Source organism: Danio aesculapii, chromosome 8 (assembly GCF_903798145.1).
Source record: "Danio aesculapii chromosome 8, fDanAes4.1, whole genome shotgun sequence".
Classification (NCBI taxonomy): domain Eukaryota; kingdom Metazoa; phylum Chordata; class Actinopteri; order Cypriniformes; family Danionidae; genus Danio; species Danio aesculapii.
This window is the reverse complement of record NC_079442.1, coordinates 40,633,999-40,658,756: the sequence shown is the minus strand read 5'-3', so window position 1 is coordinate 40,658,756 and position 24,758 is coordinate 40,633,999. Positions and strand designations below refer to the sequence as shown.

The following is a 24,758-nucleotide window of genomic DNA, read 5'->3' as shown; positions in this document are numbered from 1 at the left end:
TGTCAAAATGGAGCAAGCAATACAATTTAAAATTCAATTTCAGTAATTCTGAACACAATTTAGTTAGTTGTATTAGTCAAGTAAATGTTTTGCCACTAATACTTACGTTTAGACATATACTACCTGACAAAAGTCTTGTCGCCTATCGATTTTTTTGAACAACAAATAATACCTTGACTTCTAGTTGATCATTTGGTATCAGAAGTGGCTTATACAAAAGGCAAAGACCTCTTGATTGCGCTTATCTTACCAAAATAAAATATGATCATGTCTTGATTTTTTATTATTTAATTAGGACAGTAAGGTCTGACTTTGCTTAGAAAAAAATCTTGTCACTTAACAGAAATAATGTACAGTAAAGAATATAAAGTCATGGTGCAGTGGAAGAAGAATTAACATTGTGCATGACTCCCATGAGCTTGGAGGACTGCATTCATACATTTCTGCAGTGACTCAAATAACTTATTAATAAAGTCATCTGGGATTGCAAAGAAGTGCCAGAGTTCATCAAGATCCTTTGGATTCTTCTTCAATGCCTCCTCCAGCTTACCCCAGACAAGCTCAATAATGTTCATATCTGGTGACTGGGCTGGCCAATCCTGGAGCCCCTTGACCTTCTTTGCTTTTAGGAACGTTTATGTGGAGGCAGAAGTACGAGAAGGAGCGCTATCCTGTTGAAGATTTTGCCCTCTCCTGTGGTTTGTAATGTAATGGGCAGCACAAATGTCTTGATACCTCAGGCTGATGATGTTGCCATCCACACTGCAGATTTCTCGCACTCCCCAATACTGAACCCTTCACCAAACTTGACTGATTCTGTGAGAATCTTGTGTCCATGCAGTTTCCAATAGGTATTCTGCAGTATTTGTGATGATTGGGATGCAGTTCAACAGATGATTTGAATTACCATTGTGCATGAAATGTGCTATATAAATAAACTTGCCTTGCCTATTTGGTAATATGAATTGTTACGAACTTAATTTTGGCAACTTTACAGGCAATACTCTTAGTACTCTTAGTATTTTTATATTATATTATATATATATATATATATATATATATATATATATATATATATATATATATATATATATATATATATATATATATATATATATATTATAATATATATATATATATATATATATATATAAATAATTTATGAACCGGGAACCCCTACTCTAAATAAATATCCAGATTATTAGCCATCAACTGAGGGAGGAGAAATTTAAAAACTTAATTGCTACAGGTATAAATTATAATTTTTTCTTATTTCTTATTACCTGGGACCACAATATTGAAGACCTGATAGTAACAATTGGAAGGTGTTTAATAAAGGATGTCTCTCATCATTGACAATCATTATAGCCTTATTTTAGTACTCTTTAGTTTTATTACCAACAACTTACTGGCTGTGGTTACCGCCTTCTCCAGTGACCTCGTCTGGACCTCGGAAGCATTTCCATACCAACAGATTCCACAAAATGTTATGTAATAACACTGATGGTAATTCAAATTTTGTGCTATAATAATATTGATAATAATAATAATGATAATAATAAAGTTAAACAATAATCTAAACAATAATCTAAATAATAGCAAATATAGTAATACATATTATAATTATGGATTAGTTAAATTATTAAATATAATGGTTTTTAATTATGTTATCGATATATTCATTGTTTAAGACATGATTTTTGTGTCAAATTAATTAAATATTTGTCACAATTGTTTCATTATTCTATTACTGGCGGGGGTTTCAGAAGGCTCAACAGTACAGCTCTCAGCTGAATTAACCTGAAAGCTCCTGATGAACACAACAGATGCTCATCGGCTCTGTGCTTCCTCATAGGCCGTGTGCAGCATGAGCAAATCGACACACTGTTTCATCACCGCACCTCTGAAACTATCTTTATCTGTGCCATCACTGCCTGTTATTGCCACACAAAAAGTATGAGAGTGAAAAGTCCACTCCAGGGTCAATTTGAACTGCGGCAACAATTGCGAGCTCCGACCTTCCTATACATTGGACAAATCTCTGCCAGCCATCGTCACATCCAAGACCCTGCCAGATTCAATTCACCCAGATCAAAATCTGTCACCCCACAATTGGCTCCAACAGGAGAATCAGATTCATAAAAACACAATCCAGCATATGGGCTGCACAATATATCGTTTCAGCAAAGATATCTCAATGTACACATTTGCAATAGTAACGTCGCAAGATATACAATGTTGAGTCTGAATTATAGTTGACCAGGAGCTACAGAATTGTATGTAATTACTGTATTTAGATGGAATTTATATGATTTGTGCAAAAATAAATGTTTTTATTAGTTAGAATTAGGGCTGTCACTATAAGGATTTTTTGTTGTGCTATATATTGTCACAAAAATTGCGATAAGTGATAATATCAACCCCAGCTCATTCTGAAAACGTACCTCTATATACATTTCTAGAGACCGTCAAATACGTCCCAGGAGCTACGTTTTTTGCAGTTTTTGTTTTCGTGAATCCACAAGAGGCAGCTGTGTATGCATTTTGAGATCCCAAATTTCTCTTGCAAGTGCCATTTGCGCCTGCTGTTCTCCCGTAAATGCACCAGAGGATGGATCTGAGTCGACTGACTGTTTGACTGACTGAAAAAATGACTGCCTGACTGATCGACTAACCCACTCTCCCCCTAACCTAAACCCAACCAATAGTATTTTAAAAAGCAGATTGACCCACCTACCCACTTCCCTAAACCCAACTTACAAATTTAAAAACTAATTCAGAAAAATAAAAGCCCTCGTCTGATTTTTACCACATTTTAGCACATTTTAACCCTGTTATTTACTTGTTTATTTTATTTTTTGGCTTTTGTTTTTGTTTAAACCCGCTTTCTAGAAACGTTCTTCACCGGACTCGAACCCCGTCGCTGTGGTCATCTGCTCTGCGTCTTAAGTCCACCGATGTACATGGCGAGCTAACTAGACAAACTGGTAACAGCCAGAAAACTGGCCATACAGAGGTAAGTGGTCAGCTGGTAAGCGCGAAAAGGAACAGCGTCATACTGCATTTTATGCCACTAATTATATAATGATAATATAACAGCATAATAATGCAAATAGCCATAAACACTTTAAAATACATATCATTCTTAAGGTTTTTTAGATTCTATAATTTGATGTTAAAAAGGTAAGTGTCCTATTATATATACTGTTAAATGCCCTATTAAGTAAATGTCCAAATATAAACTTTGACACCGGTGAGGTAGAATGTAATGGCCCATTTCCACTGAGTGGTACGGTAGGTACGCTTTTATGGCTGTTTCCACTGTCAAAAGGTACCAAAAAACGAACCGTACCATAACATTTTTTGGGTACTCTTTCCAAAGTGTTCCTAGCACAACAAAAGGGTACCAAAAGGCTTTAGATGTGCAGCTGAACGTTATTAGTTTACAGAGAAACGTCACTAGCATGTGCGCAAGCCAGGAGAATGAAAACAAAGCAAGCGCCGTTTTTGAATACACAGTGAGACACTACATCATTATAATACATACATTCAATAACTAGCCATGGTGGTGACGCGGTGGCACAGTGGGTAGCAGAAGTTCACTGGTTCGAGCCTCGGCTGGGTCAGTTGGCATTTCTGTGTGGAGTTTGCAGGTGAATTGGGTAGGCTAAATTGGCTGTAGTGTATGTGTGTGAATGATAGTGTATGGATGTTTCCCAGTGATGGGTTGCAGCTGTAAGGGCATCCGCTGCACAAAACATATGCTGGAAAAGTTGGCGGTTCATTCAGCTGTGGCGACCCCAGATTAATAAAGGGACTAAGCCGAAAAAAATAATTATTGAATGAATGAACAAGCCATGGTCGACCAGAGCTCAAATAAACCTTGAGTTGTCTTGATGAACAGCCACAAAGCCAAGAAGAGGAGCAGAATCTGCCATGTGGCCTGTTGTTGTTTACGAGGTCGTCTAAAAGAATCAAAATCAGAATCAGAAAGAGCTTTATTGCCAAGTATGTTCACACATACGAGGAATTTGTTTTCATGACAGAGCTTCTACAGTGCAACAGGATTACAGAGACAGGACAAAAAACAGATAATAAATATATATATATATATATATGAAAAAAAAAGTTAGAGTGGTTTCACTTTCTCTAGAGAGCTTGCGTGCGCTCCCTGTGCGTCTATATTTGAAATAACAAATTTGAGCTCATAATAACAACAACAACAACAACAACATGCGTGTGATTATTGAAGTTATTGAAGCCGGAAAAAGCAAAAGAGAAGCCAAATAATACTTTCAGCAACCTAAAACATCAACAAACTGTCATGTTTAATTATTATCGTCACCTTTCGGACTATTATGAACTCGCAATGACGAAATTACTTTTTAACAAGATGTTACATGTGCAGGTGAAGAATAAAGACGAGAGGTTTGTACTGACTGTTTGTTTCGTATCGTTTATAAACCAAAATAAACCTAAAATGTATGATTTCAGTATTTTTTATTTGTAATTGTCAACATTTCAGTATGTGTTCATCAATTTTTTTTTATTTCTTTATTTTATTTAATCAAAGATGTTAGACTATTTTGCTTTATGATTGATCTGCAGCTATAATCAAATCTTGTTCATAGAAAGGTTAGTAATTATATGTATTTATACATAAGTATTTGTATAAAGCATTTGTTTAGTAGAAATGTTTCTCATATGATGTGTGAACTTCAAGCGAGAATGACATTGACTGCAACTTTCCGTCAAACACCACGCCTACCAAAGGAATACCATTGGTACCATTTGGCAGTGGAGACACAAGCCTGATAAAGGTGACCTGTACTGAACGTATCGTACCGTACTGTACCACTCAGTGGAAACGAGGCACTAATGTCAATGTAAAATGGCTTTACTGTTATTTGTGAATTTGTAAACATATATTGCAACTGCAAAAATGATTAAGATCACCTCCAAGTATTGCACGATATATCTATATTTTGATTATTGTGACAGTCCTACTTAGAATTTTTGTCTAGTTTCTAGTCCAAATATCTACATTTCTTTTTTTTAACCCCACTGGTAAATAATTTTACTTAAAGAAAAACTCTTCATTTTGACTTATTTCTTCTCAAACAAAACAGTATTTTTACTTGATCTAAGAATTTTGTTGATATTTAAACAACTAACGAGACCAAGCAATGTAAGAAAAGCATTTTTTTACCTTCTGATTATTCAATTTCTGTACCTCAATACTATTAAACTTGCCAGAAAAGCATCACTATTTAAACCATTTCATGAAACTGTATTCATATCGCAATATTTAATCGCAGAAAAATAAAATATCACAATATCAGATTTTTCCAATATCGTGCATCCCTAATCCAGCACATTTAAAATCAGATTGTGTTCCCCCAGGCGATAAGCAAAGAAGTGACCGCCTTTAGCACTTGCTTTACACGATTATCTTTCCTCTAATACACTAGACTAATAGGCTTTGTGGCTATATTTTTCACACTCCCAAGCCCATAATAACACAACAAATAATGCCACTCTGTACTTATTCCACCATATGCAACTGTTTATTGTATTGCATAATGTGCTTTGATTCTATGCAATTTTGTATTTATCTTATGTGTCATAATATCATATTTCATACTGCTCGTTCCTCTTTATCATGCTTTGCTTGGAAGTATAAAGAAGAAATAAATTTGCAGTTATATACTGATAATGAACATCCTGAAGCCATCCTGATGCTCTTTCTACTCATGAGCAAAATTAACACACAAGACAAATGGCAGTTATGAAAGCATCTGTTCATTGCAATAAAGGTTTGCATACACTTTGCGATTCATTGGCATCATCAAATAAAGTACTGACACTGTTATGATCATTTGTTTAATAGAGTATATTTGTGAGACAATGGAAGATGTGGAAATATTCAATAATATATACATAATATATTGTGTTATACCCTGGTGTTTTGAAATGTTTTAATTTGATTGGCAATTAAACGGTTTAATCTAGGGGTTTCTCAAACTTTTCAGCCTGCAACCTCCAAAATAACACAAAATCTCAAAAATAAATAAATAAAACCGAAAGGCTAATGCATTTGCATGTTGTTGTTTTTTAATGGTTATTATTAACATGTTAACAATGTTACTATTAACTACTATTTTGTTCTTCAGTAGGTTATGGATAAAATATGGTCATTCTAATAGTTTAATATAATGAATTAGATTTTTGGAAATCGCCAAGCAATCACCCCCCCCCCCCCCCCCCCACCCCCCACTGTCCCGCGACCCCCACTTTGAGAACCACTGGTTTAATCAACAGGTAGCTCCAGTAATTTTTATTACATGTTGCACCCCAATTCACCTTCTTATACTACATTTACTTCATCTACTTCATCTTCATCTTCATCAAGATGGCGCCGCGGATGGCCGCTTCGGTGTGGGGCTGTCCAGTGTTTGCACTGTTTTTGTTAGTCTGTCCTGTTTTATGTTTGTCAAACACGATCAGTTACACCAGGGACGAGCTGCTGAACATTCGGCAGTGCACACCAACTAATCAAGAACTGGATTTTGATTTTTGTGGCGTTTTGCGGAACATTGTAGTCGGCGGAGCAGCCGCATTGTGGAAACGCTACAAGACGCGCAAGCGTGGGAAGCGAGCCGGCGCGCTCGTCAGGCTAAGACAGCGCGGCTTCAGAACGGCGCTGCCCAGCATTCACCTGGCGAATCTCCGCTCTCTTCCTAACAAAATGGACGAACTACTTCTGCTCACATGCAAAAACAAGAACTTTAACAACTCTGCTGTCCTGTGTTTCACGGAAACCTGGCTAAACGAAGCCATTCCGGACAGCGCATTAAACCTACCGGACTTTCAGCTGTACAGAGCAGATCGCGATACGGAGTCAACGGGCAAAACGCGCGGTGGTGGGACATGCTTTTACATCAACAGAAGGTGGTGTACGGATGTAACTGTGTTAAAGAAGATGTGCTGTCCTGATGTGGAAGTGCTTTTCATTAACTGTAAGCCGTTTTATTCACCAAGAGAGTTTTCCTCGTTCATTCTCGTCTGTGTTTACATTCCACCGCAAGCACACGTGAGTACTGCGCTGCAACAGCTGGCTGATCTGATCACAGAGACAGAACAACAACACCCGGACTCTGCTTTTATCATACTTGGGGACTTTAATCAGGCAAAACTCACACATGAGCTGCCTAAATTCAAACAGCACATTACATGCCCCACCAGAGGCAATAAAATTTTGGACCATTGCTACACCACAATAAAGGATGCATATCGCTCCGTCGCCAGAGCAGCTCTAGGACTCTCCGATCACTGCCTGGTTCATCTTATACCAACTTACAGGCAAAAACTTAAAACTACTAAGCCAGTATTAAGGACTGTCAAGAGATGGACCAACGACACAGAGCAGGTCTTACAAGCCTGTTTTGAATGCACTGACTGGGATGTTTTTGAAGCTGCAGCCACAGATCTGGACGAGCTCACAGAGACTGTAACATCATACATCAGTTTCTGTGAGGAGTTATGCATCCCTACCAGGACCTACTTGTCATTTAACAATGATAAACCATGGTTCACACCAAAACTCAGACAGCTTCGTCAGGCCAAAGAGGATGCCTACAGGAGTGGTGACAGGATCCTGTACAATCGGGCCAGGAACACATTGACAAAGGAGATTGGTGTGGCTAAGAAAAGCTATGCCAAAAAGCTGCAAAACCAGTTTTCAGCTAACGACCCTGCATCAGTGTGGAGAGGCTTAAAAGATTTCCCTAATTACAAGACACCGTCCCCCAGTATCGACAGCATTAAACATCTTGCAAACGAGCTGAATATGTTCTACTGTAGGTTTGACACCTATGACCAGACACCTCACACCCGCCCGGACCATCTCCCTACACAGCCATCAACACCACATCAACACAGCCCGGACCATCGCCCTACACGGCCATCAATACCACATCAACACAGCCCGGACCATCGCCCTACACAGCCATCAACACCTCCAGCCATCTTCCTCTCCCCCCCTGCTCTTCAGATCAGTGAGGAAAATGTGCGTCAGATCTTCAGTAAACAGAAGAGAAGGAAAGCACCAGGGCCAGATGGTGTCTCACCAGCCTGTCTGAGAACCTGCGCTGACCAGCTGGCTCCCATTTTCTCCCATATCTTCAATAGATCACTGGAACAGCGCAAAGTTCCATCCTGCTTTAAGCGCTCCACCATCATCCCAATCCCAAAGAAGCCAAAGATCACAGGACTCAATGACTACAGACCTGTGGCCTTAACATCTGTGGCCATGAAGTCATTCGAAAGACTGGTGCTAGCATATCTGAAGGACATCACTGGACCCCTGCTGGACCCCCTGCAGTTCGCCTATAGAGCAAACCGGTCTGTGGATGATGCAGTCAACATGGGACTGCATTATACCCTACAACATCTGGACAAACCAGGGAACTACGCAAGGATTCTGTTTGTGGACTTCAGTTCTGCCTTTAACACCATCGTCCCATCACTGCTTGAGTACAAACTGGCCCAGCTCTCTGTTCCTAGCTCTGTCTGTCAATGGATCACCAGCTTTCTGACAGATAGACAGCAGCTAGTCAGAATGGGCAAAATCACATCCGACAGCCGCACCATCAGCACTGGTGCCCCCCAGGGATGTGTTCTTTCTCCACTGCTCTTCTCCCTGTACACCAACGACTGCACTGCAAAAGACCCCTCCATCAAACTCATTAAGTTTGCAGACGACACTACTGTTATCGGCCTCATCCAGAACGGTGACGAGTCTGCATACAGACAGGAGGTGGAGCGGCTGGCGTTATGGTGCAGATACAACAACCTGGAGCTGAACACGCTCAAAACAGTGGAGATGATAGTGGACTTCAGGAGAAACCCCCCTGCACTCCCCCCACTCACCATCATGAACAGCACTGTGGCTGCAGTAGAGTCATTCAGGTTCCTGGGCACCACCATCTCTCAGGATCTGAAGTGGGACACTCATATAGACTCTATTGTGAAGAAAGCCCAGCAGAGACTGTACTTCCTTCGTCAGCTGAGGAAGTTCAACCTGCCACAGGAGCTGCTCGTACAGTTCTACTCAGCTGTCATCCAATCCATCCTCTGCACTTCAATCACCGTCTGGTTCGGCTCAGCTGCCAAAACTGACCTCCGTAGACTACAGCGAATAGTCCGGACTGCTGAACGAATCACTGGCACTACCCTTCCTACACTTCAAGAACTGTACTCTTCCAGAGTGAGTAAAAGGGCTCGCAAAATCACTCTGGACGCCTCACACCCAGCACACTACCTGTTCGAACTGTTACCGTCTGGTCGGCGCTTCAGAGCACCGAGCACAAAAACAGCCAGACACAGGAAAAGTTTCTTTCCTCAGGCTGTCTACCTTATGAACAGTTAAATATTCCCCTACTGTGCAATAAATATGTGCAATACTTTCTCATACGCACTTGTACACAGCACCTTATATCAATATACAATGCAATACTTTCTACATTCGCACTTGTACACAGCACCTTATAACCTGTATATTTATAACAATCTGTACATACAACTCAACATCCAGGTTTCTTCACTTACCGCATCTGTTTAATGTTCATCATTTTTTTTTTTTATTATTATTATTTTATTTTCTCAGATTATTTTGTGTTGTCACTTTATGTACACTGGAAGCTTCTGTAGCCAAAACAAATTCCTTGTGTGTGTGAAGCACACTTGGCAATAAAACCGATTCTGATTCTGATCTAGACAAATCATCCACATTGCTTTGATATTTCACTTCCTACCATATTGAAAAAGCAGCAGATGGTTAATGTGCCGTCCATGCGACTTTCATGCAGAAGTTTTCTAAGGTGTTTTTTTTTGTGATTCTGCATTCAGAAGTAAATGGCCAAAAACATCTTTAGAAAAGTTCATATTGTTGTTGCAGATGAAATATAATGGGGAAAATGTTATTTAAACTGTATCTGCCATGTTTGTAGTTCTAACCAAATTAATACACAACACACAATGTATTGTTTAGAAAACCATTTTCAGTTGTTTTTATTAAGCTGTTGCTGTACTGCAATAACTATATTTAAAATCGATGCATTTTCAAAGTGATGTTAGTTGGCCACCATAAGTGATTCTTTTATTATATGCAGCTTAATTAGTTTGAAATGTTTGTTTACTATGAATTTTTTTGTTATTATACCTATTAAACTAACAATTTTTGCATCTTATGTCATCAATATGATAATATCTTACCAATAATATAGTGATAATATTTTCACCAATTACAGCATCAAGAAAATGTACAGTAATACCAATTTTTCACACGTCAAAATGTACATACAAAATGCCTAGACCAAAGTTTTTGTAATTTTCCCCAGTTCTTGTATGGCATATATAGACAAATATATAGAGTAGTTGTGTAATGCTGTTGTGGCCAAGCAGCATACATACACATTAAGACCAGATGAGTTGTGGTCCTCGCGGGAGATCCAGGTTTGCCTCCTGTTCCCCTTCTTTCCTAACTAATTCCCTGTCGCCTCTACTGCCTCTGTCAATAAAAATAGCACTACCGCCCAAAAATAAAAGCTGCAAAAACTGCTGACTCGTGAGGACAACTGGTCAAGCAACATTAGTAACTACGTCCACTGCTCAAGTGAGAGTGTTACTGTGTAGCAGAATAGCAGTGCCACTTTGAAACTGTAATAAAATCTTATAATAAAGTCGTGCTTCACGTTAATCCATCCAAAAGGTTTTTACAGACCCCTTTTACAGCTGCTATTAAATTTCTGTCAATTCTCCAATGAATTACATTAAATACAGGTACAACATTTTTGAGCTTGTCTGTCTTCAAACACTTTTGAATCAGATAGGATTTCGCTGACAAGAAACTTGCATTTACATAAAACCAATCAAAGACATGTGTGGGCGGAGCTATATCAGCAATCACACTGTGTTTGCAACAAAACATTCATCAAGCACATAATCAGATTCATAAACACTAATCCATTTTATCATGATTAAAAAAACATACAGTGGACCTATTTTTGTTAATGAATGCTTTTGTTTGTTCACAAAGACTGCACAGTTTGATTTTCTTTCTTTCTTTTCAAGATCAGACAAATTAATCATTGCCACTTTCAAAATGGCTGTAAAGGCCATGCACAATTCTAAACACACTAATCATTTTAAAATAAAATAAAGCACATATTTAATACCTATTGTCGTTATCATAGTTTTATTGTTGTTTCAGCCACAACATCAAAGAAACCAAAAAACTAAACAATTTGTTGTATATTGTTGATTCCTACCTAAACTAATTAACATGGAAAAGATAAGTTTTTATCAGGTTGCATTGCATCTGATTAAACACATTCAACCATATTGTTTAAATTAGGAAAAGTCACAAACTATCATCCACTGGACATTATGGCACATGTTTTAAGTAAGCACACCAAAATAATGCTACATTGTTCCAAAGCACATATTACAGCTGTAGACACTAAAGTGTTATCCTCACACACAAGCAGTGTAGCAGCTGTTTCTACCTACCATTTGTGATTGGGCCACTTAAAACTAATCTACAGTAAATACCAGATATAAACTAGCCACAAACACACAACGAACAAACTATACCAAAAACTCGGTGAATCTGGTGAAATGTCCCATTGAGCACAGTGACAAGACCAGTGACAAGATGCATGTTTTGACATTGAAATACAGCATGCAAAAGTGAGATGTATGAGATGTGTTTTGAAACATGAGAACAATTAATTCCAACATGACATGTCTATGTAAAAGCAATCAAAAATGACAGCCAGAGCCAGAAATCAAACCAAAACAACTGATTACAATTACATTATGTTATGCCAAAACACAGATCACAACAATTGCCATTCATTCATTCATTCATTCCTATTCCTTTGGCTTAGTTCCTTATTTATCAGGGGTCACCACAGCGGAATGAACAACCAACTATTCCAGCATATGTTTATGCAGCGAATGCCCTTCGAGCCAAATCCCTAAACTTAGTCCCTATAACTAGTTCTGGGATAAGTATGAGGGCCAGTATGGGATACGTATTGGGTAGTTCTGGGATAAGTAAAGGGGCAGTTCTGAGTTGAGTATAGGGACAGTTCTGGGTTAAGTACAGGGGTAGTTCTGGGATAAGTATGAGAGCAGTTCTTGGATAAGTATGGGGCTGTTCTGGGATAAGTATGGGGGAAGTTCTGGGATAAGTATGGGGGCAGTTCTGGGATAAGTTTGAGTGCAGTTCTGGGATAGGTATGAGGGCAGTTCTGGGATAAGTATGAGGGCAGTTCTGGGAGAGATATGAGAGCAGTTCTGGGATAATTATGGGGGCAGTCCTGGGATAAGTATGAGGGCAGTTCTGGCATAGGTATGAGAGCAGTTCTGGGATAATTATGGGGGCAGTTCTGGGATAAGTATGAGGGCAGTTCTGGGATAATTATGGGGGCAGTTCTGGGATAAGTATGAGGGCAGTTCTAGGATAAGTATGGGGCAGTTCTGGGATAAGTATGAAGGCAGTTCTGGGATAAGTATGGGGCAGTTCTGGGATAAGTATGGAGGCAGTTCTGCGATATGGCGGCAGTTCTAGGATAGGCAGGAGGGCAGTTCTGGGATAAGTATATGAGCAGTGCTGGGATAAGTATAGAGGCAGTTCTGGGTTGAGTACAGAGACAATTCTGGGATAAGTATAGGGTTAAGGCGCAGTTTTGGCATAAGTTTCGGAGCAGTTCTGGGATAAGTATGAGATCAGTTCTGAAAAATGTATGGGGCAGTTCTGGGATTAGTATAGGGGCAGTTCTGGGATAAGTATGAGAGCAGTTCTGGGATAAGTATGGGGGAAGTTCTGGGAAAAGTAAGGGGCAGTTCTGGGAGAAGTATAGAGGCAGTTCTGGGATAAGTATGAGAGCAGTTCTGGGATAAGTATGGGGGCAGTTATGGGATAGGTATGGAGGTAGTTCTGGGATAAATAAGGAGGCCGTTCTGGGGAAAGTATGGAGGCAGTTATGGAATACGTTTTGGAGCTGTTCTGGGATAAGTAAGGAGGCAGTTCTGGGATAAGTATGAGGGCACTTCTGGACTAAGTATAGGGGCAGTTCTGGACTTCGTATGGGGGCAGTTCTGGACTAAGCATGGGGGCAGTTTTAGGATAAGTATGGGGCAGTTCTGGGATGAGTATGGGGAAGTTCTGGGATAAGTATGGGGCAGATCTAGGATAAGTATGGGGGCAGTTCTGGGATGAGTATGAGGACAGTTATGGGATAAGTATGGGGCAGTTCTGGACTAAGTATGGGAGCATTTCTGGGATAAGTATGGGGCAGTTCTGGGATGAGTATGGGGCAGTTCTGGCATTAGTATGGGGGCAGTTCCGGACTAAGTATGGGGGGATAATAATGGCGAGAGTTCTTGGCCTAATGGTTAGAGAGTTGGACTTTGGATTCAAAAGTTGCAGGTTTGAGTCCCAGTACCAGCAGGGATTGTTGGTGATATAAGTGAATAACCACCTCAATACAACAGCTGAGATGTTTCCCTTGAGCAAGGCACTGAACGCCCATCTTCACCAGGTGTATGTTGTATTGCTTTGATAAAAGCATCAGCTAAATGAGTAAATGTAATTTCCCATTGGGATAGTGAGCAAGACCATTTTTTTTCATTGAAATACTGCATGGCATGCAAAAGCAGTGTAATGTTTAATTAATGAATTCAAAGTTGACAGTGTCCAAATATTTACTGTATTAATGTAAGTTTTGAGTTTGTCAGTTTTCAAACAGTTCCAGACTAACAATGTGTCCCAACAACCCATGGCGTGATAAGATTCCAGAGAAAATAAATACGTCCAAACCAGAAACAAAGTGGTTACAGAATGAATTATGAGAAAGCACACCAGAAATATACTTTCCATTTGTTTCCTTTCCTGCTTACCAGTGTAATAGCCTTGTTCATTCAATCGTATATGTGTGAAAATTGAGCATCTTGGACTATTTATAACAGGATCTCTGAATACCAGGTGACAAACTACAGCCCAAAATTTGCTCCAAGTACAGTTTGCATTGTGTGATATTTTCCATTTAGGCAATGAAAAAGATGGGTTTTAGCATAGATAATATAGATGCAAATGTGGTAAATGTGAATTCAAATAAATCAACAATGTCCATATTCTTGCTTATTTTCCTGTATCTTCCTTCTGGTTGACTAAAGATGGATATAACTCTTCTTTAGACAATCTTAAAAGCGGAGAATAAATGTCAAACGCAAGATAAATACCAAAAGGTGTGTCTATAGTCCTGAATTAAATAAAGGTGGCTTTTGCAAAATGTCAACAGATCTGACCCGGAGCAAATTAGATTGTTTACTTTACACGTTGTCTGAAAAATCCTTTCCTATTGTTGAAGGTGAGAGGGAAGAAACACGTTGAGGATGATCTGAATGATGTCAGAGGTTAAACCAAATAACATTCACTCCATCACACTGAAAAAACCATCCGTGACAGTTTGATATACAGACGCCATCTAGGAGAGCCATTGATGGCCTATAATTATACAACTACTCTTAGAGCGAGCCCTTCGCCTGCGGGACTCTATATATCAAAATTCATACGAACCCAAATAGCCCTACAATCCTGTGATGGATATCCAGCACAGATAACAGCAGAGAAGGGAAGGCCATATATCTACAGGGACTTTATAGCATTCACATCCATCCACTGTCAATGTGCTACAACCAAGGCCAGAAGACTTTATTATGCATACAGAGCTTGACGAGGAATAAGGTACGATTGAAAGGAAAGGAAAAGGTTGAAATTCTGATAGCATTTCAGCAACAATACACATAGAAACACAAGGACAAAAACAGATTGGAATTAAAATGTATTTTATGCAATATTTTATTAATTTAAAACGTTTTATTTCTTGATGCAATCATAAAATACCACAAATACTATTGTGAAGGGAAATAGCTGGCTTTGAAAAGACAAAAAGCAAAGTTTCATCATTAATGTAGGCTTAAAAAACACACAAAAACCACAATGAACACCAAAGCACCATTATTATAGTAAGTTAAATTGGATGTTTGTTTGTTGTTGTTTTACATTTAAGCCATCGATGATTCATTTAAACCCATTCTATTCCTGGAAGAAACATAACATCCATAAATGCTATAGGAGTAAATTAGGATAATTAGGGTCATTCTGTAAATTAGTTTTATTATTAATACTGACTGAAAAAGCACACATCATATTTTCTAAAATGCCATAATGCAATAAATGCTAATGATAAGAGAAATCATTAATAAGGGCTCAAAAAGCATTGGCCAGAGGCCACCATTAACACAGAAATACCACAAGGACGGAAAGCGAAGGGGCGTTAATCTTTGAACCAATTAGAAATTATTTTTTACTTGAATATTTTTTTATTCTTGCTTTCATATTTTAATTTGAATCAAGTAACAATAAGTTCTTGTTTTCTTTTTATTTTGTGCCATAATTAATTCCTTTAAACCCATTCTTTCAGCTGGTTTAACCCTTATGTGCTGTTGGGGATGTTTTCATCCACTCTGGGGAGATTTTGTGTCTTAATTTGGCTATAACTTTCTGTTTCAGCTAGCCAAATTATTTTTTTGGTGACAAATCTTATTTTGAGAAAATGCTTTGGATTTTTTTTTTAACTCAAATGATACACTCAGGGCAAATTGACTACTTTTTTGTTATGTTAAGGATGAAAACATTCACTGCATGAAACTGCTGTAAAAAATGTATCAGATAAATATTTTTTCCAATTTTTTTGCATAAATCTGTTAATCAACCTCAGTCCTGATCAAAACTACTAAATTGTTTAGAAAATTACATGATTTAACTCTTTAATTGCCAAATTCATAAATTATGTCACTGATTTGGTGAAAAAAACACACACAAAATCACGTCTTTTCAATATAGAAAGTAATTGTGGACTGGATTTATTGTATCACAGTCTTAGACATGTGAGCGATTAGTAAGAACATTGGCTTTGATGCATTGTTAGATTTTCATTTTCTTCTCCCTAATTTACTGTTGGTGGCTGATTTTGACCAATTGATCTCCATTATAACCACAGTTGATGGTGCATAAATACACAGTCTATACACAGAGAGCTGAGATGCATATTTTAATTTTCTCAGACACACCAAGGTAAGTGCGTAAAGGTCCTTTACCTTTTATCAAAGTCTCGGACATGTGAAACAACACTGCCTTTGATGTATTATTTTTTATTTAAAAAATTTCTCTCTAATTTACTGTTGGTAGCTGTTTTTGCCCCATTGACTTCCATTATAACCACTTTTTTTTCTTACAAAACCATCGGTTAGCACCGTTAACCATTTAGATAGGCCTGTGCAAAAAAAGCTTAGTTTATGGATTTTGTATAGAGCATAACAGCAAATTAAAGTGTGTGTATGTGTGTCTAAGTGTGTGAGAGTGACCTTTGCACACTTATGTTGATATGTCTGAAAAAATCTAAATATGCATCTCAGCTCTCAGAACTACATGGGGTAAACAAAAACAAAGACTGTGTATTTATGCACCATCAGATGTAGTTTAATGAAAGTCAATAAGAGCAAACACAGCCACCAACAGTAAATTAGGAAGAAAAAATGAAAATCTAACAATGCATCAAAGCCAATGTTGTTACTAATCGTTCACAAGTCCAAGACTGTCATAAAAGGTTTAAAAAAATCCAGTCCACAATTACTTTATATATTGAAAATACGTAATTTTGTTTGTTTTTTTCACCAAATCAGTGACATCCTTTATGAATTTGGCAATTAAAGAGTTAAATCCTGTAATTTTCTAAACAATTTAGTAGTTTTGATCAGAACTGAGGTTGATTAACAGATTTATGCAAAATAAAAATAAAAATAATAATAATAAAATATTTATCTGATGCATTTTTACAGCAGTTTAATTCAGTGGATGTTTTCATCCCTAACGTAAGGGTAGTTAATTTAAACAGTGCGCATGGGTTAAACAAAAAATTTGATATAACTATTGTGAATATAAAATAACTGGCTTTAAGAAAAAAAAAACCCAAAAGCCATAACAAACAACAAAACACCACTAAGATAGAAAGTGAAGGAATCCTAATTTATATGTTTTGAATTGAAGCTACAGTAGATTGATTTAAACTGATGTTTCCCCTAGAACTGAAATTGTTAAGAGAAAAGAAAAAAGCTTTGAGTTTTGCATTTAAGGGGCAGTTCACCAAAAAAATGAAAAATCTGTTATCATTTCTTTACCCTGTACTTGTTAAAAAGAGTTTGAGGTTTTATTTTCTGTTGAACACAAAAGAAGATATCCTAAATAATGTTTGAAACCTGACTTGCATAGTAGAAAAAAACATACTATGGAAGTACTGTAAATAGATACAGGTTTGCAACCATTTGGAACAAGTAAAGGCTATTAAGCACAATAAACCACAACAATCATCATGGTAAAATAGTAAATGAAGGGTTAAAAAAACATTTCTTGTTTCATTTCAGCTATAATTGATCAAACAATACAATTGGACCAAACATAAAACACCACAACTGATACCATGAAGGAAATAAACAGCTATTAGTCAAGAAATCATTAATATGGGCTGAAAATCACAAGGGTGTTACTTCATTATGAAACAGGAAGTGTTTTAGAGTCATCTCAGCTGTACTGGGTCATACTTATTAAGTCAGGGGACAAGCTAGATACCCAGCTTTTTGTCCTGTACACACATAATGGCTATGTTCAGTCATGCGCTAACAGCTTTCATTACAGAACAGCGGGCTTCCAGGATTTTGGAGGAGTGTTTAATTGGCAGCGCCGTATTTGACAAGCGTCCCGAAGAAATGAATTTCAGCCCACATGTTTGGACTTTCCATCCCCATTGTGTCCGGCGCACAATTGGTAAACATCTCTCACATTGTCTCTGTTTGGCTGTGCTGAATTGCGGTGCGCGTCAATGGGGAATTGCTGGACAGGACAACGGCTGGCCACGACTTGCCAGAGATTCTCTACAGATTAACTCCAGAGATAAAGTATCTGGGTTTTCTCCACATCTCCACTTCATCCTCCTGATGGAAAGCTACCCGGGCTGTCAGCAAGTCTGTTCACTTTGCAAATCCTAATAGCGACTACAACTTAAGCAGCTTGACACATTTGAGTGGAAAAATCAAATGATAGAAGTCTATTTAACTTTAGGAGGCCGCTATCATCCTGTGCTAGTGCGAGTTATAATGGCCCCTGCTCATTTTTTTCCAGCTTTACAGGATGGCAAATGTTTCTCACAGCCTTCGAAATCGCCAATCCCTGCAGCCCTTTATAGCTAAATGCCTTTAAGTCAAAAAGCCGACAAGAAAATCAATTACCAGGTCTGAAGAACCAGTCATAGATGTTTCAGCCTGCAGATTCCAAGGTTAAAAATGCAGAAAGAGACAGGCAGTTGACTCAAGAATGGAAATTCTGTCATTCTTTACTTACCTTTATGACATTTCATTCCTGAATGAGAAGGTGAGGACATGTTTGGCAGGATGTTCGTGCTATTCTTTACATAAATAACAGTGAATGGTGACCAGGGGCAGTCAAGCTTTAGATATGACATGATGGTCACATGAAAAAAAAAATCATGAAAGCAACGGCAGTCTATGCAAACTGTGTACTATTTTACAAATCCTCTGAAGATATAATTCTCTCACTCTCTCTCAAATTTAATTTGTGTAATGAGAATATGTGTAGGTCATGTCAAAATGCTTAAAATCCAAAGATGTTTTTATCACATATTTTTAAACATGTGAATGAGATTTGAGCTAAAGAAAAATGAATGTTTGTTAACATCAATAGTTCAATTAAATTAAACTCAATTCAAGTTTATTTGAATAGCGCTTTTTACAATAATTATTGTTTGAAAGCAGCTTTAAAAAAGGTGTACATTATTGCATTACAATCAGATTAAGTTAAAGTTACAATCAAATATAAGTTATTATATACATAGTGACGTCTATGTGTACATGTTTAATGAAGTGTATTTGTGTATTAAGTAATGTAACGGACTCCTCAATAGTCTTCCCAAAAAGACAGCCAGACAGTTGCATCTCATCCAGAACGCTGCGGGCAGGATTTTGCCCAAAACCAGAAAATCAGAGCACATCACACCAGTCCTCAGGTCTTTACACTGGCTCCCAGTTACATTCAGAATAGATTTTAAAGTATTATTACTGGTCTATAAATCACTAAATGGCCTAGGACCTCAATACATTACAGATATGCTCACTGAATACAAACCCAACAGATCACTCAGATCATTAGGATCATATAAACTAGAAATTTTAAGCGTTCAGTCAAAGCGGGGTGAATCTGTCTTCAGCTATCATGCCCCCCGCTACTGGAATCAGCTTTCAGAAATGATCAGATGCGCTCCAACATTAGGCACATTCAAATCAAGACTGAAAACACATCTGTTAAGCTGTGCCTTTACTGAATGAGCACTGTGCTACGTCCGACAGATCGCACTATTATGTCTTTCTTTTGTTTTTCATTCTTGTATACCCTGTTTTAACACAGTTTAAGCAGTTTTTTATCTGTTTTTAATCGCTTTTATTAATTGTGTTTATATTCTTATACACTTTTCTCTTTTATTCCTATTTATGGAAAGCACTTTGAATTGCCACTGTATATGAAATGTGCAATATAAATGAACTTGCCTTGCCTGAAGTGTAAGAGTCATACAGTTTATTAGCTGGCTGGATTTTAATATTTTTATAGTTTATTAGCTATGAAAATTTTTTTCTAAAAGTGTTTTAACAATCTGTTTTGTATGTGTGTGTGTGTGTCCTAAAATTCATGAAAATACTATATGTGTGAGAAACACTTCAATTATCTGAAGAAACAATTCTACAACAAAGAATCTTTTGTACAATGAAACGGTTCAATGAATGTTAAAAGGTCTAAATGGAAGCGTAGATGCTAATAAGTATGTTTCCTACAATTTATAGTTCTCTATGGTAGCATGAACAGTGTTAATTTCAATTATAGTGGACAATCTGTGTGCTCTATTTTTATGGTCCGTGTGGTCACCGTTCACTTTAATGGCATGCAAAATATCAGTTTCAACTTCAACATGCTTTTTCATGTTCAAGTCATAGACACTCTAAGGAAATTAAAGCTGTCACTGGGGTGGTGCATTTTCAAAAGGTTCACATTTATACCTAAAGAGTAAAAATTGCTACCTTTAGGGTACATATTAGTACCAAAAGTATACATATAAGTACAAAAATGTACCTTTTGAAACCTTTTGTGCCTTTATTTCTGAGATTGCAGGTTTGAAAAGACATGAAGGCCAGCATATGACATGAAAAGAGATCTTTAAAAACCGTTGCAGCTGTTTTGTTCCAAAGTGTGTCTGCAAAGGTAGAGCTTAAAGTACAGTATGCCACCAAAGGCAGCCCGACAATGAAAAATCCCCAGTATTTGAGGAACAATAGCTAATGAGTCCATCTGACCATACCATACAATAATGTCAAGTGTCTTAGTTACAACTTAAAACTAGCTTACAAAGACTCTTTTGGGCTTCACATAACGCACTCACGGGCAGTACATCATAATGCTGAAGGAAATCTAAAACATGCAAATCTTCATTTCACCTGTACGCCTGTCTCCCAGGATCCTACTTTTAACCCATTTTACCGCCGCACAAAGGCCAGGGGTTTCAATTGTGATATTCAACTGGAAGAATCAAGGCACAACGAGCAGCTCAAAGAATTACGAATCGTGTCCATCAAAGTCTGAACGCTCCAGCGCAGCAGGTGACCGGTTTTATTCATCCCATGAGATCCCACCCCTCCTTTCTTTCTCTCTCTCACTCCCAAGTGAATATTTTATTAATAAACATCAGTCAGAAACGGATGGCAGACGAATTCATGTTGATTAATTAACAACCCCTAAAATAACCTATACTGCACAAAGCAAACAAGCCCAGGCAGTTTGATAAACTGGCACGACACTTCGGTTGCGCTGCATGTTAAAATGACACAAGACAGGCGAATAAAGAAGTGTCATTAAAACAAGCGGCTCATGTTGATGCTTCAAAAGCGGGGCTTGACATATTCCTGAAAGGGCATTGTATTATGCACACTTCACACCCCCGCAGAGAAAAGGTTAGAGGATGCCACGTGAGGATGATAGCAGTAATAAACAGCTGTTACGGCCATGATCACATCCTTAAACCTCTATAATCGGGATTGCTGTAAACAGCGTGTTATGTACATTCCCCTCTAAATGCTCGCAGCAGATTACAGTGGCTGTGAAATGCAAGCAGCAGAGGGATATAGATTTTTTTTTTCAAACAAGCTTTTGAAAGAGACAGAAAGAGATAAAGAAAGCAAAGATGCAACACCCTTCAGCGTGCCGAGCTCCAGCATCAAACCTGTGATGTGCTCTTTCTCCCTCTCTCTATCTCTGCAGTGAATGCATGAAGTTCCACCAGTCATGAGTGAAATTTTCTGGCAGATATGCAGCCGCTCATACATGGAGAGGCTGAGCTTAATCCCTCAGTCCTGTGTGAGCTGCATAATAGAAACAAATGTATTCCCTCGCGTGCAGAGGGCATGGAGAGAGGTATCATCTGACACTGCTACTTTATCACTCTGGGAACTAAAGGGGCTTATTCTTTACTAGCAATGAACTTGTTTTAAGCTGGGAAATCCGTCAATGTTTGAGTATTGTCAGATCATCTGCATCTGCTTGGGCGATTTACAAAAGTGGTCTAGATTCAAGAATTACATAGAGTGTGGGATTTTTAACAGCATTTCTTGCTTTTAAATATGGTGTCAAATTAAATACTTCAGTAAAATTCACCAATTTTTGTCACTAAAATTACATTAAATTGTAATGCAACCTGTTCCTCAGCACCAACGATGAGCATTCTGCTTTGTAGATCTCTTTATCATTAACAGAAATAAAATAATTAGATAATAAAAACAAATGGTACTGTTCAAGCACACTTTTTTTTCCACAAAATATTGCCATAGATAGATAGATAGATAGATAGATAGATAGATAGATAGATAGATAGATAGATAGATAGATAGATAGATAGATAGATAGCAATTTCTAATAAAAAAGCAAGTAGTTATAAGACAAGGTAGCAAAGAGAACAAATTAGAGTATATTTTACTGTAAATACAATGTTTTTTTATTCTAAATGGTATAAATGTATGAAAATACTTGCATCGCGTATTCATTATTAATTAATAGTAGCATGTGTTCAATAAAATTCTGCTTAACTGAATGTACATTTAGAAAATCAAACACACATATGATCAAATTCATAGTTTTTGAGCATGACGAATGCATCGACATGCAGGTCTAATAGCTCCGCGTGTGCAACATACCTGCGATTTATGCTGCTGTCCATCCTCGAGTTCTGAAACACTGTTCATGATTTTCCATCGATCATTTACCATTCTCTGGAATCCTTACCATCCGTGAGTTGTTTTCATGGGCATGAGGAGAGAACGGGACTGTCAGTTTTAAATTCCAGCATCCAAGAAATAGAAAAGGGGGAAACAACACAACAGTCTACGGGAACTAAACTATTTCTCAAGCTGTTCCGCACAAACCTACTAAGAACCGGGGCACAGAACTAGAGATCCACACTCATTTTGTAAAAGAAAAATATACGTACTTCAAGGGACTTGTCCCTTCACCTTTAAAAAGAAACGAACAAAAAAATGCAGTCCAAAAGCAGATCCGATGTTCTCAGCGCACTCAAACGCTGAGCCGAAGGTGTGACGGTTTGCGGATGGTGTGTTCCGTTTGCTGGCAGGTAACGCTATTCCTCCTCAGATATATAAAAACTTTCCCTGTCCAGTCCGCGAGAGAAAAACACTCAAATTCGGACGATAAACCACAAAGTTTTGCGAAATAACTGTGTTACGCATCCGTTTGTTTTTGCTTCATTCCTGTGGTGTGTGGACACACGTTTGTGGTGGAGAGCTCCTGAAATCCGCCCCCCTCCCTCGCCTTTACGCCGTGTCTACAGCGATGTCCGATCCATAAATGAGTCAGATCTTTTCAGTGAATCGTTTCAACCGGTTCATTAAACCGTTCTGAATTACTACACGTTTCTGCACAAGATTCAGACATGAGTCGAGTCTCGCTGGTCTCGAATGAACAACCCTCTGATTCATTCAAACGTCTCTTTTGAACATGTCCGAATCATAATGAGCCGAGAAGAACCTATGAGTGAGACATTACAGAGCATATGGAGTGTAACGAGGATTTGACTGATGAGGCGAATAGAAAAAGAGGTTGAAAATAAAACGTAGAGTACTTGACGTCTTTCAAACAGGCGTATGTGAATGGATAGCTCACCCCAAAATGAATATTTGCCATCATGTTAGTGATTTTTTTCTTTTTTTTAGCACTTTTCCCCCTTTTACAATTATTTTGGCTGAAATCGTGCTTGGTGATTCATACAATGAAATTGAACAGCTAGGCCAGTAGGCTATCTTTAAAATTAAAATGTAAAAACAAGTACAAGCAAAACTAATAGGCTTGCTCCTGACCAGTGTTGTGTAAGTCACCATATTATATATATATGCTATTTATTTTCATAAATCTATTACTCGATTCACTGTTTGAGTTCATCAACTTGATAAGTAACCTTCTTAAGTTGATAAATTAAAATCTGCTAAATATATCAATATAACAAAATAATACAAGTAATCTACTTCACTAAGTTAATTTGTTTTGTTTCTCAAATTGTTTAATTTTACAGTACCTATTAAAGCAAGACCATTTCAAGTAACCAATAAAATTGCCATGAAAATAAAAACTAATCCCTTTCAGTGGAAAAGTAACTGTTACTTATTACATCCAACACCATTCCTGATGAACCAAAATGAGGATGTCTGTACAAAGAACTGATAATTTTTTTCAACATTATTGCCTTTTCCTGAACCTTTGCCTTTTAGGGTAGCATACCATTCGATTGGTTATTTCCCTGATCCACCACAGAGAGTGTCTACATCATACGTCTCAAACTCAATTCCTGTATAGCCGCAGCTCTGCACAGTTTTGCTCCAACCCTAATCAAACACAGCTGATCCAACTAATCGAGGTGTTTAAGACTACTAAAGATAATTAAGCAGGTGTGAGTTGGAGGTGGTTGAAGCTAAACTCTGCAGAGCTGTGGCTCTCCAGGAATTGTTCGAGACCATTGGTCTACATTGACTGTGTTTTAGAGCAGTGTTTCCTAGTCCTGTTTCTGAACGCACACCAACAGTACACATTTTCAACCTCTTCCTAATCAAACACACCTAAATCAACTAATATAAACATTAGAAGAGACTCCAAAACCTAAAATAAATGGGTCAGATAAGGGAAAAATTATAAATATGTAGCCTACTGTTAGTGTGCCTCCACACTATACTGAAATACAAAATACTGGTTGCCTTAAAATTTTAAGTTGAATCAAATAAATTTATGAGCCATTTGAAATTATTATATAATAAACTGACTTAAAGCACATAAAATTAAGTTAAAATACGATTAACTTAGTTTATTAAGTTACAATTAACTAAAAACATATGTTGTCATGACTTATTGAGCATATCATTTTTAAGTGTAGGAACAGGGTTGGGAAACACTGCTTTAGAGTGATTGTTTATCTCCTACTGTATATGTCTCTGTGATGTCTCCTAAATAGATGTTT

The 24,758-nt window shown here is 37.7% G+C and overlaps 1 protein-coding gene across 1 annotated transcript in view; it reads right to left on the bottom strand.

The window, feature by feature from the left end:
- The window catches only part of fibcd1a (fibrinogen C domain containing 1a), a 212,209-nt gene extending 189,143 nt beyond the window's left edge, over positions 1-23,066 (bottom strand). The window contains exon 1 of the mRNA XM_056463980.1: positions 22,435-23,066. Coding sequence (XP_056319955.1) covers positions 22,435-22,506 — 72 coding nt within the window. The 5' untranslated portion in view covers positions 22,507-23,066. The remainder of the gene's footprint in view (positions 1-22,434) is intronic.
- Positions 23,067-24,758: the final 1,692 nt, after the last annotated feature.